General features: G+C 35.6%; 1 protein-coding gene across 9 annotated transcripts in view; it reads right to left on the bottom strand.

Moving 5' to 3' along the window:
- Nucleotides 1-16,667, bottom strand: part of LOC105047460 (alpha,alpha-trehalose-phosphate synthase [UDP-forming] 1) — a 37,536-nt gene that overhangs the window by 16,227 nt on the left and 4,642 nt on the right. For all 9 annotated transcript variants that reach the window (XM_029265251.2, XM_029265255.2, XM_029265253.2 and 6 more), the window contains exons 5-8: nt 15,416-15,530; nt 15,130-15,231; nt 11,149-11,299; nt 9,197-9,285 (exon numbers count right to left, since the gene is read on the bottom strand). In XM_029265251.2, the coding sequence (XP_029121084.1) occupies nt 9,197-9,285; nt 11,149-11,299; nt 15,130-15,231; nt 15,416-15,530 (457 nt within the window). The remainder of the gene's footprint in view (nt 1-9,196; nt 9,286-11,148; nt 11,300-15,129; nt 15,232-15,415; nt 15,531-16,667) is intronic.

The following is a 16,667-nucleotide window of genomic DNA, read 5'->3' as shown; positions in this document are numbered from 1 at the left end:
TGCATTAACAATTCTTGCTTATCAGCAAGGTTTAAGATGTTCGTATAAATAGTGAATATAGCACATATATACCATGCAAGTGCCTTACCAGCATAGGAACCAACCGCATGAAAAGGTTCTGCACAGTAAGGTGTTAGTGCATGTCGAGCACTAGCACAGCATCACACATGCTGATACAATGCCAAACTGGCACAACATTGTCACAAGATTCCTCGATCCTTGTTACCACTTTCAATGGAAAGACGGGGTTAGTTGGTGGCACCCAACACTCAATATTTTCTTACTGGAGAGACAAATTTCTGTTCTTCAAGGCAATAAATATTTTAACATGGTGTCTTGGCGTCACTATATGTGAAAAATCTCCTCCCAGCAAACCAAAGCATTAAGTAGATGAATGGAACTGCTTGACCATAATAAAAGAAATCTTGTTGACGTCATGCCTGGAAGTTCTAATACACCCAAGTGGGCTCATATTTGAAATGAGAGTGTTGCATCAGTCTTCGAAATCTGATAAGGAAACCAAGGCTGTGAAAAGATAAGCATGACGGCAGCAACTATTTAAAAGAGTTAAAAAACAATAGAAGATTATGCACGAAATTAGAAAATGGTTGTGATGAACGGCCCCAGTCAAAGTTAGATGGAGAGAATGTCATCAGAAAAGTTGCTGAGTTAGGGAATAGAAGAAGGTGATGGTGCTGCACAGAATAAGGAAAGTTTAAAGGCAAAAGACGTATTGCCATGGCAAAGTTTCATTATGGGCATATTTGGTTGGGGTGGGTTGGACTCCGGAATGGAAATGAAAATGATTGACTCCTATTCCAACCATGTGGTTGGGGGGAGGGGGGTGGGGGATCCTATTCCAGGGGAGAATAGGAATGCCCCAATCCTTCAAATCCCAATCCCGACTCTCCCCTAGTATTCAAATCCTATTTTGATTCTAATCACAAACCAAATGCATCATTGAATATCACCATTCCAGGTCCCATTCTGATTTTGATTCTGATTCCGATCACAAACCAAATGTACCATACATGTGGACAATAAATAAATTCTCGCTAAAGGATAAAAGCTATCATATAAATTTATGTGAAAATGTTGACATGAAGTTTGCATTGGGTCACAGGATCATCAACTGAGATAGGGGAATATCCAGTTAGTTATGCTTGTTTCAAGCCATGCCTTCATGGCATTTATGCTCCAATTTGAAGAAAAAAGTATATGCAAACCTATTTAGTTAATAGCCTTATTTTAATGCTAGAAACTCCATCTTTGTCCAATGGAAATCAACTTCAGCATCTTAATCATCTTAATTCTTTAAGGAAACTAAGGACTTGTTTGGTTCACTAGAAGAATTTTTCTTCCCAGGAAGTAACCTCCCAAAAAATTACTTTCAAGGAAGTTACTTTCTGAGAATAGGATTTTGTATGTTTGGTTGACCACGAGAAAGTGACTTATTGCAAAGTAACTTATGTTTGATTGAGCATCCATTTTTCTAAGAAAATTATATAAGATACCTATTATACCCCTAGTAGATATAAAACCATACATTTTTTCTCCTAAACTTTATATAAATATTAATATTATATTTATATTAATATAAATATAATATTAATATATTATAATATCAGAAAAAATCATAATAATTTATTATATTAATATAATACTAATATATATTAATATTATATTAATATAATACTAATACTTAATATAATAAATTTATTAATAAAGATATAAATATAATATCAAATATTATATTATATTAATATAAATATCAATATATTAATATAAATATTATATTAATTAATATAAATATTATATTAATATAAATATTAAAATAATATTAAAATATAATAAATAATATAATATTGATATTGATATTAATATTATATTCATATAAATATTAAGATAATACTAATATAATATTATATCACTATTCAATATTTCATCCTAACCATCCATTGATATTTTAAAAAATCTTGATTGTTGATCTTAAAAGGATATTTTGGGAAAGACAAAAGTACCCCACTTTCTATCCCATGGGAAGTGCCAAAACCCACCTCTCCAATGGGTTTCCACTTTTCATGAAATGTAAGAAGTGACTTCATATGGAAAGAGCTTTTTTCACTCTCTCTCCTCTTAAAACTCCAACCAAATAAGAGGCCTCCCTCCACTTCTCAGGAACTGTCTCTCCCCCCTCCACTTTCCGTCAACCAAATGAGTCCTAAAGGGTAAAGGAGTACTAAGGACTTCCCTAGAAATACCAAACTAGTGTTTTCATGCAAAGATTTATCATCAATAGATTGCCGATATACATTTCTCATTAGCATCAAGGGCATGGTTTTGAAAACTGACCCAAACCGCCCGGTTCAGGTAGTACCGAGCCATAGCGGCACTGAACCAGATCGGGTTTAGTCCTGATTTTCGGCATCCAAAAAAAATATTATGAACCGCTCGACTCACCCCTGAACCAGGCGGTTTGGACTTGAACCAAGCAGTGTACACTGTTTCGAGCCGAATCGCCTGGTTTGACGTTCTTTTATTTCTCTGAGACAAAGAAATCGAAAGACTTCTCTATTTCTCAACCTCTCTCCCTATCTTTCTCTCTCTACCATTGAGAGCAGCAAAAAAACTCTGAAAAAACGTAAAGGTATGTTTCTCCTTCCTAGCTCTCTTTCCTCTCTTCCCCTCTCTTTTTTTTTGAAAATACGTGGAAAATGAAAAAACAAAAAAAAATCATGCCAAAATTTTTTTTTTGGCATGATTTTAATATATGTTATAGATCTATGGATGATCTATACAATGACACTAAAATCATTAATTTTTATTAAATATATATTTTTTTAAATAAAAAATATATATTTAAAATTAAAAATTATTAAAAAAATTAAAAAAATAACTATAAAATCATATTATTGTTTAGAGACTTGCAAGCTACTTTCGACATAAATTTGATATCTATTTATCAAAATTTTGATGCATCTTGCCCATAGTGGCCTAGATCGAAATTTAAAAAAAAAATAACATTTCATGCATGTCCACTGTCTTAAAAAAATTATATGTAGCATTCATGATAGGATTCTATATGAATTTAAGATCAAATTATTTTTTATAATTTTTTAAAATTTTTAATATATTTTATTTTTAAAAATAATAAAATAATTTAAAAATATAAAAAAAAATTAGGTAAACAAAATCTATCATTTTTATATAATTATTAAAGTGATGTGCTTGTCAATTTTCAGGAATGGATCCATCGAGAAAGAAGAAAGATCCAGAGCATGACACTGGTTGAGAGCACGCGGAGATGTTCTCAAGTCGGCATCATTGGAGATGTAAATGATGTAACATAAAATTTAAAAGAGGATTTACATGATTGAAATAGCATTTGGATGGCGGTTATCCGGATGTATCTATGTGCCATAAGTGTCTACAAAAGGTCCATCAGTTGATGAAAAAGCACTTCACTCATTTAAAAGCAATGAAGAAAAAAAAATTGAAGAAGATAGAAGTGAATCGTCGAGCAGTAGAGCCACCTTCTCATCACTTCAAAGAGTCAGAGAAAGAATCTATTCTAGACGATGAGCAAGCACAGATCAAAGCTGCCATTCAGACGAGCTTGGATGATCAGTGACAGCTAGAGGTAGCCAGACATGGAGCTCGATTTGGACCATCAGCTTATGAAGATGGGTCAGGCTTAAGGTGCAGCAGAGTCTGAGTCACAGTTTAGGAGGACATTCTTAGTTAGAAAGTCCGCCAATAGAGACACCAACCATGTTGCATCCATGTTGGGAGCATTTGACAGTAGCAAGAAATCCTCTAAAGAGATTCCAGCAGGAGCCACTATCCATGACTTGGATCCATACACCTTTTCTAATAGAGATTTCAAGCAACATAGAATTGATGCTATGTTAAGGAAAGAAAAGAAAGATATGTGATGAGCTATTGGATCTTGATTTCACTTTAGTCACATCCCAGCAAACGCAGCATACAACCCATATTATCACTCTGCCATTTCCTCTATACAGACTGCCGGTCCAGATGCGGATCCTTAGGACCAAGAGATATCTATGGTGAGCTTCTTGACAATAATAAGGAAGATCTAGAAAAATAGATTGCCTTATATCAAAGCAAGTGGTCATTGTATGGATTGACTGTGATGTGTTATGGTTAGATTAATCCTACTAGATGAAGCATCAACTTCTTGACATATTGTGATGGAACAATATTTTTTTATAAGTCTATTGAAGCTTCAGCGAAGGTGCACGATACCAACTACATCCTCAAATTGATGGAGGAGATGATTAATCAGGTAGAAAAATAGAATATCGTGCAGATTATCACAGATAATGGACCACAGTATAGGACTGCAGGGGAGATATTGATGGAGCAACGACCGCATATTTTCTAGACCCCATGTACTGCACATTGTATCGATCTGATGTTGATGGATATTGAAAAAATTCGTAGGATGCAGAAGATAGTAGAGTTAGCACACAGCATCACCAGATTCATCTATAACCATACATGGATCCTATCATTGATGTGGCATTGTGCTGGGGGCGATATATTGAGACCAAGTGTCATCCGATTTGCTACCAATTATATAGAACTTGATAGCCTGATTGATAAAAAAGTACAATTATATCAAATATTTATCAGTCCTGAGTGGCAACAGAGTAGATATGCCTGGCAGACACTAAGGAGAGCAATGTGGAGAGCTTAGTGACAGTCATTCTGACAACGGACCGAGAAGATAGTGATGGCCATCAAGCCTATATATGAAGTGCTTCGGGCCGTGGATGGTAAGTGATAGCCCCAAATAGGCTTCTTGTATTATATGATGGAGAGGACAAAGAAACAAATCAAGATGACAAATCCACAACATGTCAATGATTACATCAAGATTATCGACTATCGATGGGGCTACCAGATGGATAGAAATTTGCATTTAGTAGGTAAGCAGCAAATCAAGAATTTTTTGAAAATTTGTATAAATAAACTTAATCAATTATGAAAACTCATGTGCAGCTTACTACCTGAACCCGAGATTTCAGTACTCCATACTTGGGATTGACATGGATGAAAAGCTTTTGTCCACCCTATGAAATATAATAAATAAGATGGAGCTCGATCCAGACATCGCGGCTATATGTTTTGAACAAGTTCAGTGATGTTTATTAACTTAGATGTATCTTCAACAAGACATTATAAGCTATAAGCCTATAACAAACAAATTTTTTTACAGATGAAAATATTTAGGAATGGTACAAAATCATTTGAAAGTAATGTAGCGGTTAGAAGCAAATCAAAGATTAATCCAAATATATATTAATAAGTATATTATCATATTCAAACTTCCTTTTGATTTTGTTGAATTTCAATGATTTTGCAGCTGAATGGTGTGTGCATTTTGATGGATCCGCATGAAATCTAAAAGATCTTGCCATCAAGATTCTCTCCCAGATGGTTTCATCGAGTAGATGTAAGCGTAGCTGATCGACCTTTGCCCTTATCCACAGCAAACAGAGGAATTGTCTAAAACAGAAACATCTCAATGATCTTGTATATGTGCACTATAATTTGAGATTGAGGCTCAAATGCATTGAGGAAGAAGTTCAACTAAAGTACTCGAATCCAACTATGAGTGATTTTGTTGATGAAGATGAAGATCCGATGATCTGATAGATTATGAGTCAGCAGCAAGAGCTAAAACTTGATGAGCAAGGATCACCTCCATAACTAATCAGTTTTGTTGTGAGCAAGGTTCGAGTGGATGCCTCTCAATGGACAAGTAGCAACATTCCACATAGGCCTCCAGCCGATACGCCACAGCATCCACACTCACAGTCTAGGCAGCCAGAGCAAGGCATGATGAAAGGACAGGCAGCTGCTACGCATGGAGACAAAGGAAGAAAAAGGCAGGTGCAGTCTCGGTAGAGAGGGAACATTCGATTCACTCAGATTCAGACGCCAAACAGAGCAATGATGAATCTGATGATAGTTCTTTAGTTGGTCTTGGATTTGATAATCATAGAGGGACCGGAGGATAGGAGAGGCACTCGATTGGTGATCTTCGATTCACTGATGAATCTCAATTTACGCACGTCATGCAAGATAGAGATCACGGTACGTAAGCTGGTAGAGCCCACGACGATACAATTTCATATAGTGATAGGCTCCACGAGGTCGTTCAGGACATTATGCAACTGCATATGATCTCACACGTGGAGTAGGATCCATAGATGTATCAGATTCATCGTCGTATTCTAGATCCTCTTATATACAACCACAGACAGCTTATGATCCTTACGAATATGTATATAGATATGGTACATCAGAAACATCATCTTATACTGACTACTATCCTATGTAGTCAAAAGCATCTTACGAATCGAAATTTGCTGCCGATATATTTGGATGGACTCCTTCACAACCATGCTATCAGTCCAAGGATCCCTCTCAGAGTCAGGACCTCGATGAGAGTTCAAGAATGAGTTATGATCCAGCATGTCTACCTTATGGAATGAGCACAGAGGATTATAATGCTATTTGGCTAGAGAGATGAACTGATGTTCCTACTGACTATGTAAATGATCCTGCTATTTATGGACATCAACGGTCAACCAGATTCTGATGATCGATATGTATGGAGAATTTTTAGATTTTTTAATTGATTTTAGCATTTAGGATCCAATGATATCTAGTCCATGCATTGATTATTTAGGATGCTAAATAATATAATGTTACACTTAGATTCGCATCACATGCGATTAAAAATATATCAGAGTGATAGAACATTAATTAATATCACTAAATATCAATTTGGACTTCAAAACATTCAATAATCCATAAAAATTTGATTAGACACACTCTCTCTCCAAAAAAAAAAAAATCAAAAAAAATTGGCGTGCCAGTCTGATCGGCATCCTTCATTCTATGTCGGTATGATACTGAACCGGTACCGTATCGAACCAACCGGCGACCGGTATCGGATTTCAAAACCTTGATCAAGGGAGTTGAATTCCTTTGCATCACTTCATCAGACTAACAAAGTCCAAATAGGCTAATCAGCTAAAGCCAGAAAATGGGTTTTTTTTCCGCTCACACTACCATTCTGATGCTTTGGCAACTAACAGTTCATGTTATGCATTTAAGTTCACCACCAATTTCATGCAACATATGAGGCAGCCCATATCTAGCAATTCTGCTATTGAGACAAAACCAGAAATTTGAAATAAAAAGCCATGACAGAAACCTTTGTCATTAACCAAATGTCAACCGCCAACCTTTGATGCCAACATCAGGAATCCAAAACATGTGCCTTAATGAATTTCATCCTAATAAAAATACAAAATCTACAAACTATTAGGAAATTTTTCAAATTCATGATTTTCCACAGATATTTCACAAATTATGCTAATTTCAATCCAAAAGTGTTGAGTTCTGCATGTCCATGAAAATGTCTTATAATACTTTTATATCAATTTCTCTCAATTAATATTCTTATCTTCAGATAATTAATTTTCTCAAATTTGTAAATTTTGCCTATTATGACAAATCCTGGATTTTAGGTTAAGGTCACAATGGAACTAGAACCCCTTCTTCAATATTCTGACTTAGATTAAGTCAACTTGGAAATTGCTTTTTCACGTGAGCTATAGCAACTCATTTGCACAAACTGCTACAGGTCTGCTTAGCACCCAAAATATCCTCCATTCTCATTTATTCATTTGCCTATTGCTGTGATTCCCATAAAATTCAACTGTACTGGATGAAGATATAGCAAAATATGGGTATTAAGATGCCGGAATCAGGAATGGAGGACCTTTAAATTGACTGGATGCAGGAGCGCACTTAATATAGCATATACTCAGTTATACTTAAAGCAAGTAAACAGCAGTCTTTTAAGCAACAAACAGTCCATTCTGCCTCATATAACCATAATGCTTCAAAACAAGTTCTGGGGCTCAGTCTGCATCAACTACTTGAAATTTCAAAAGTTCCACAACATTTGAAAGCATGTTATCAAGATCACAAGCATCAGAAAGGAGCAGAACGAGTTTCCACAGCATAAAGTAGAATATTCAACTTGTGGTTCAACACTTCTATCGGTCTATATTGCTCTCATTAACTAGAATCAAGTTATACTATCTTGCCAGTATTATAATTTCCAGACATAATATGTTTTTTTAGCTAATTCCTTCCATGGATAGATCAAGTATTTGCAACTGTATGTAAATAATGGAATTATAAGAGGAGCAGAACAAGTTTCCAAAGCATAAAGTAGAAGATTTAACTGGTGGTTCGACTTCAAAACTACTTTTGGTCTATATTGCTCCCATTAACTAGAATTAAGAAATGCTATCCTGCCAGTATTATAATCTTCTAGACACAGTACCTTTTTATTTACCTAGTAGCTTCCATGTATAGATAAAGTATTTGCAATTGTACGTAAATATTGGAATTACAAATATCAGCAGAAAGAGAAAAAATAACAGAATTTGTCCTCTTCACACATAATCTCTGTATGCATTTGCGAGAGATATGTCAAAGATGAGATCTCTTAAAAGAAACACAACCGCCCTTCTTTAAACTAATAATCTTAATCTGTGGTTTCGTGGAGGACATGCCTACTATTTAAATTCTCTAAATGAAAACTCTTGTAAGAAAAATGATTGCCCATTCTTCATCAAATGCAACATATCAGCCTTATTCAGGTCATTAAATAACCAAATTTGCACTTCATTTGATTTATTGTAAAACAATCACCATCTCCCAGCAACTGTCAGATTGTCATTGCTTTATTCACTGAATCAACACATCATGCTTATGTTTTGCAACAAGTTTTGCTAATTTGACAACCTAAACAGTAAGAAACTTGCCAACAAGGAACACAATCAGATATCTCTCCGGAAATAAAATGAATAATGGTAAAGATCAAGAAATTTAAAGCCTTCAGCTATAGCATAAAGAAACTGCAACAAACTAATCGCATGTATAAAATAAAAAATTGGAAGGCTTTGGTTTGCACTGCATTAAAAGTAAATATAACTCAGATCTGCAGAAACTTTTAAATAAGAGTTCAGTTTAATGATAAGATTGAATCAATTTAATATCAATTCACTCGAAACAAGGATTAATATTCCTTCAATGTTTCAAGACAATGAAAGCTACAAGAACAGTGCTATGGACAAACCAGATGATGTATAGGAACAGCAGTTAGTGTTCCAAACCGGCCATTTATCCGTCCGACAATTTCATGGACCTGGCTGGTAAGCTTTTGATCTGGTTAACACAAAAGAGATAATTAACAATCAATATGCAGTCCACTAGAAAGGTACATTATCTTGACAATGGCAAGTTCAGTTCAGCAGAAGAACATAAAGTTAGCGACAATCTAATATTTAAGATGATTTTGCCATATAAATGAACATTTATGCAAGTTAAAAAGGCGCTTATTCATCTCAGCATAAACTTTACATACAAATTGCCCTTTCAAGCTGATGCCATATAAGAAGGAAATAAAATGCAGTAACATTTTGTCATCATTCATTTGCAGGAACCTATAAATGTCCTAAGATATCTGGTGGAAGAAATTCAGGGTTCAGTAAGTATCTCCACACCACTTAGATGGACATGGAAATAATGCCCTTAACAAATTCTTTCACAATCGTATACAAGAGATAAACAAGATTGTGCAAAAAGATCAGGGAAAGCATAAGCTTAAAAATACCACACAGAACATGAAAAGCAACTTCATGAAGGGTAATTGCAGCTTAACTTCGCAACCATCAACCATGGTTTTAACTTTTAAGTCTCTGTACAGGGCCTATATAGGCACCTAGCCCATACAAGACAGCACACCCTGTACTGACATATGGTACAGTACTGGAGTTGGCATAGCACCTATACCATGTGCCCATACAGGGGCCCACCTAGCCTCCATACCATATCAGTAGCGTACCCAGTCGATATGGCATACCTCATACCGCCCGGTATAGATTGATACTTAACACTTTGCCATCAACATTATAGTTATACAAGTTCCCAAAGCCAACATGAATATACACAATTTAATATTTGGTGTAACTATCATAAGACTATGGATGAGCAAAATTTGATTGACAATTAAACTTATACTTGTATTATGTTGTAGAACTGATTAGAAGATACTGAAAATAAAATATACTGACAATGCGTCCCGGGGCCGGGAGGGGGGGGGGTGGAGTGGGACATGTGGGGGGTGGGTGGTGAGGTTTATATAAATTCAAAAAAAAAAATATATATATATATATATATATATATATGTATGTATGTATGTATGTATGTACGTACGTGTGTACATGTGTATACATACATACATATATATGTATGTATGTATGTATACACACACACACACACACACACACACACATACATACATACATACATACATACATACATACATATATATATATATATATATATATATGTATATATATGTATGTATGTATGTGTGTGTGTGTGTGTATGTGTATATACATATATACATACATACATACATACATATATATGTATGTATACACACGTACATACATACATACATACATACATATATATATATGTATGTATGTATGTATGTATGTATGCACACACACACACACACACATATATATATATATGTACACACACATATATGTATGTATATATGCACATATATATATACATACATACATACACACGCACGCACGCACGCATGTATGTGTGTGTGTGTGTATGCATGCATGTATGTACGTATGTATGTATATCGAGAGAGAGAGAGAGATCTGCATGCCATGACTTGAAATAATTTAACAATCTTTCATAATCCACTAATTGGTAGGATTTGATTGTTATGGAACAATTATACACAGGAAAATTGAAACATTATTTGCATATGTAGATCCTATATATCTATTCGATTTGTAATTAATTTATTGTCATATTTTATTGAGGCAACTTGCAGTTATGTACGTATTTAAATTTTTGTTATATTCATTATTTTTTCTAATTATAAATAGCTATAAATTGATAAATAAAAAATAAAATAAAATGGTATAAGTAAATGCCATTTTTCAAAAAAAGGCTATAACCAAAGATGCACAAACTATTTATAAAGATGACACATACACTCAGGAACATCAGTTCTTGTTGGCACAGCAATTTGCAGCAACACTACTTTATCACGCCATGTTGGATTTTCCTCAAGAAACTTTTCAAAGGCCAAAATCTTTTGCGGAATCCCTTTAATCATGTCAAGACGATCAACACCCAGCATTACCTATCATATTTAAATCAAATAAGTAAAAATGATGCAAAAATAACCAGCAATAATACTAATCATGATGTAAATGTCCATGGCCTAACAATCAGAAGGGTATACAAATCCACCACTCAAGCTGAAAAGTAATAAACAAGTTAAAAAATAATCACCATTAAAATTCTAAAGGGATAAATACATACATGTACACATATAAATTTATACATATGCATAAAGGATGAAACTTACAGCATCGTAACCAATAGCAATATCCATTCAGGCCAGCTTTAACCTTTATTCAGGTTTGGCTTTACAGATCCTCATTTGCCAAGCATTCATCTTTATAGCAACTTTTAGTATCATGATCAAGATAAATATAGGAAGTCTTACATTAAATTCGAGGTCACAGAGAATTTCCTTCAATATCTAAAGCTTCATAACAGCCACCGTATTCATCTTCTAAAAGAAAAGAAAACATCAAATCATCTATCGCTTCAATGAAGTTAGGAAGATATAGGATGCTTGAACATGGGAATAAGCTTTGAAGTCGTATTCACAAAATTAGAAGAGCGCAGAGGAAGGTCCACAGAACCACTATCGAGATCCGTGCCGGTCAGCCAACGGTACGAGTTAGTACGGATTCGTACCGGATCGGACTGAACCAACGCGAACCAACACAGAAGCGAAAGAACTGGGGAGGAGAAAAAGAGAGAAAGAGGGGAGGGGGAGCGAAAGAGATGGTGGCTGGAGGAGATGCCGGCAGTGGCCACAAGCGGGCCACGGATGTGCTCAGAGGGCCACCAAGGCCTCTGCTTCATTTGCCAAATCATGGCCGAGAGAAAGAGACAGATGGAGAGGGGAAGAAAAGGAAATGAAAGAGAGAGCCAGCGGAGACGCCGCTGGAGGGCCTCCGACTGACCACCATGGCCGCCAAACAACAAAATTGCAGCCCGCGGCTCCACAGGTGTGAAACAAAGGCAATTGCCCTCGTTTCACGGGATTTTTTTAAAAAAATCCTGACCACAGTGAAGCCGGCAATGGATTTGCTGGCACATTTATTACTGGCTTCACTATTTTTCCAATTTTAAAAAAAATTCTGAAACAGTTGGCAGGCCTATTGCCGGCTTACTATTCATCATCGTTCTAAAAAAAATACGATGACCAGGGACGATCACCCCTAGTCCGTGGCCGCAGATCCGCCCGCACCTTTTTTGCTGCTCGTGACCACAACGGCCACTCGACACCCTCCAACAGTCTCTCCGCCAGCTACGCCTCCCTTTGGTACCCTCGCTCCCTCTCTCTCTCGATTAAACGTCTTATCAGATAACACAGAATCACAGAGACCTCCACAGCCCTCTAACGGCCTCGGCAGGCCACCGCTGGCCCTTGGGCAGCATTGTCTCATCTTTCCCTCCCCTTCTCTCTCTCTCTCCCTCCCTCTCCCTCGTCTGGTATTCTGATTCGAAAGATTGAATTGTCCCAATTTGCAGCCAATATGGCTCAAAATGCCCCGAACCACCCGATTCGGGATGATTCGGCAAACCATGGTGCAAAGTTATAAAAAGACTAATGTAGGAGACAAGGACATTGATAGATCAAAAGGACTTCATACATCTTTTTTGATCGACAAAAAATAGCATAATTAGTTCGCTTGATGGATGTACATAAGAAAGCAGCCCTGATAGATATATTCGATCATCATGATCATATTCTTTTATTTACTTTCACAACATGCTAAATTCAAATGAGGATGCACAAAGAATAATGATGGCAAAGCCATCATAAAGAATAGCGTGATTATAAGTAGATGGAGAGAATAATTCTTAAAGTTGTTGAAGAAGGATTATTGATGAGATAAGAACATAAGATCTATTAATTCCACAAAGGTACAGCAGATGTATAAGAGAATTCTAAAAAAAAAGGTAGAAGGATACTATATTCATAAATTCCAGTCTTTTATGTAGTGCCACAATGAAGTTTTCAAGAGGCTAAAAGATGAACTTTATAGATTAAACAAAACAAATTCAAAAATACAGACTGAGACAAGAAAAGATAATTAGCAACCTACAACCAGCTCATGTAACACAAAATTGATATAAGAGGAAGGACTATTTGATAGATGGATATGAGCATATGACTCATCAAACAATAAATATTTGGCTTTATGACCATATTTGACATGTATTTGTGTGAATTACATAGCACGCATAGTGCATATAACTGGTCCAATGAGGAGTATATGACGGATGGCCATAATATATTATATGTTGTAATGCAAATGCTTGAATCAAGAGAAAGAGTATTTTATTAATTATTTTGATCCCATCAAAAAGTACATTTTGCAGATTAGATATTTTTAGTATTTTTACCACCAGTCTATTTCTTTATTATAGAGAATAACAGCAGTGGCATCACCAATCATTTCACAGAAATGATGAAAGAATCCCACGTCAAACACTTGGGGAAGTACCTCACAATTGTTCAAACCCTAAACCTCCTCAGATGAGAGGTGCAATGAATGACTTGAGTGTCTGAAGGTCTGTTGTGATCCCATTGACCAATGAAATGCATGAAATTGGTTTTTCTTGGCATCCGATTTTTCATTTTCTATGTGAATTGACAAATACACTTCCATTTTAAATTCTATATCATTATAAGAAGAGAGATTATTCGTCTGGAAAAATAAATGCTTCACATTTCTCCTCATGCGAAGACTTTACTTTCTTTAAGCCTTCAATATTACTTAAGCAAGCTGACAGTTGTGCAGAAAATTCACCAAAAACCAGGTTCTTATATTACAAAAATTGAAGCAATGGTAAAAGTGTAAAACTGTAATGAAGACTACATAATTAAATCTGAAAGATTGCAGTATTCTAGCAAATATTAGACTAAAGAGTTTTAACAACCAAAAAAATAACAAAGAACCAGAGACTCCAGCCTAATATTTTAGGCTTTCAGGTAGAGTCCTGCTTGAATCACTCCTATTATTCTCTAACATAGAAAAGAAAAATTTCCAGGCAAATGACTAACTTCAAGAATTATAGATTAATATAAAATGTTTTTAAGCAAATTTTCCCAGCCACTGAAGGGACTGCACTAAAAATTTTAGAATGCTATACAGTTTAATACCAATACTCCCGTTACAGCATACCTTCAAGGAAGGCAAAACTGTCTCGAATTGCCTGATTCGGCCGGAATGGACCAAAGTGGTGCCAGACAGTTCCTGGTTTAGGTTTGGGCAAGCCAAGAACTAGTCCAAATGAAGCAGGACAGCCAGGTTCCACTTGGTTCGACTTGGTTCAGACCAGTTCAAGCCAGTTCTAGACCTAACAGGGGATAAAACAGAGGGAAAAGGCTGTTCCAATGCCTTTCTCCTCTTGTTCTCATCAACCAATACCAGCCAGCACAGCACCATATGGTACCACACCATACCAGCCCAGACCAGTCTAGCACACAGCACTGGTTCAAGAAACCTGGATACTTAAAGATGAAAATAAACAGCAATTAAACAACAAAATGTGAAAGGCCAACCTATCCATTCAAGTAATTGCTCGAAATTCATTTGGCAGCTTGTGAATAATGTCTTACGTATGCAAACATAAAAGTGAAATGTGGTATATAGATCATGATAATATTAATTAATAGGATGGCCGCACATGTAATATTAAATATTTCATACAATGTCAATTGTTCACTATTACCAACAACACGAGCAACATCTCAACTAGTTCAAAATAAACTCTCTAGACTATAGTTATTAGTCATGCAAAATACTTATCAGCACCTACCAAATTTATGATTAATTATGAATTAATCAAAATAAGTACCGTGCCAGATGATTTGCTTCCTACCTTCCTGTCAGCAAATCTCTGAGTCAACTCATTGATGTGTTCTTTGACTGCTGGAAGCTCGAGTGCTCGTTTAAACCGGTCGGAGTCTATCCCAATAGGAAACTGAAATTTCCAGATCAAAGATCAGTGCAAGAACACTAATTCAAGCAAAGGATCATTTTTGGAAGTATTAACACACGAAACATGGTTTTTGAAACTTCACATCTAAAGCCAAAGGTAACTTACGCTAAGGGTTACTTTTTAAATTACCAAACTAAATAACAAATTCGACAATTTAAAAGTATACCGCTGCCACTCGAGTCAGCCTTCCTTGATCTTCCACTCCTTCTGGTGTGCCCTCAAGTCCAAGAATACGAGTGCAAGCACTAACAAAGTGCCTTGCATAATCATATGTGTGAAAACTGGACTATCAACTTAGTAAATATAATCACTCAAGAAGAAAGAAGTTTGTAGTGATAAAAACATAGTTCTATTGGTCAATAAAGCATAAAGAAAATTCCTAGATGGTAAGCTTAGATATAAACAACAGATACTCAAGATTAAAAGAATAGCGAATTATGTTTCAACCCACAAATAAATACAAATGAAACAACAATCAATAATGAGACATGTCGAAGTTTGCCTAGCAAGCGATTATATCATGTTAGTGAGACAAATAAATCAATGGCAACAAGCAGAACTTTGCAGGAATCAGGAAATATATAATTCATCGAAAAGAAAAGGAAACATATCAAACTTTGTTACAGGCTCACAGCCATTATATTACATACTATGCACAACTATTTATATAATATTAGTGTGGAAATGGCATAGCTAGCATCCATTGTGGAAAAACATTTAACAGGGTGCTGCCATAAAAACCAGGAAGACAATGACATAGGAATGTAAAGCAGTCCCAGAGTGCAACCCCAAACATCAATAGACTTCAACCATGGAACAACAGCATGAACTTCCATGCAATGTCATTAGTCATGCTTGGCTGCTATGGAATTGTACCACAGCAATGCAACTGAAACCAACTAATGCAGATAAGGCCATGAGGATGAAACCAAAGATGTCTAGTTATTGTAACATTGAAATGCATAATGAAACTGATGAATATAGTTACAGTCATGAAAACAAATCAGTGGATGTGGCAGTTTATCATTAAAGAAGATTCTATTTAAAAGAATGAGTGAAAAAATATGAGGACAACACAGAGAAAGCAAAGGCAAGCAAACAAAGCAACAGGAGATAACAAAGGCATCCTGCAATTGTGTTGTTGGCTGTAGCTTGCCATCCATCAAAGAGGCAGTAAAATCATTATAACAATCATGCCCAAAAAAATAAAAAACAACAATTTTTAACAAATATATATCAATGAATAAATTTAAGAGGTTACAGATAAGATATGAAGGCTAGTAAACGAAAGCAAAGGGAAGAAACTATTGAAATTGAAAGGTGCCAAGCTGGAGAAGACTAAGCAGACCAAATTACCAGAACAAGAATCAAAAATGCCAGAGCACAAGAAAGGTCATTTTAGCCTTTTAGACCAAAAT

This window comes from Elaeis guineensis, chromosome 6, assembly GCF_000442705.2.
Source record: "Elaeis guineensis isolate ETL-2024a chromosome 6, EG11, whole genome shotgun sequence".
In the NCBI taxonomy this organism is placed as follows: Eukaryota; Viridiplantae; Streptophyta; class Magnoliopsida; order Arecales; family Arecaceae; genus Elaeis; species Elaeis guineensis.
The sequence above is the reverse complement of the archived record's forward strand: the minus strand, read 5'-3'. Positions and strand labels throughout refer to the sequence as shown.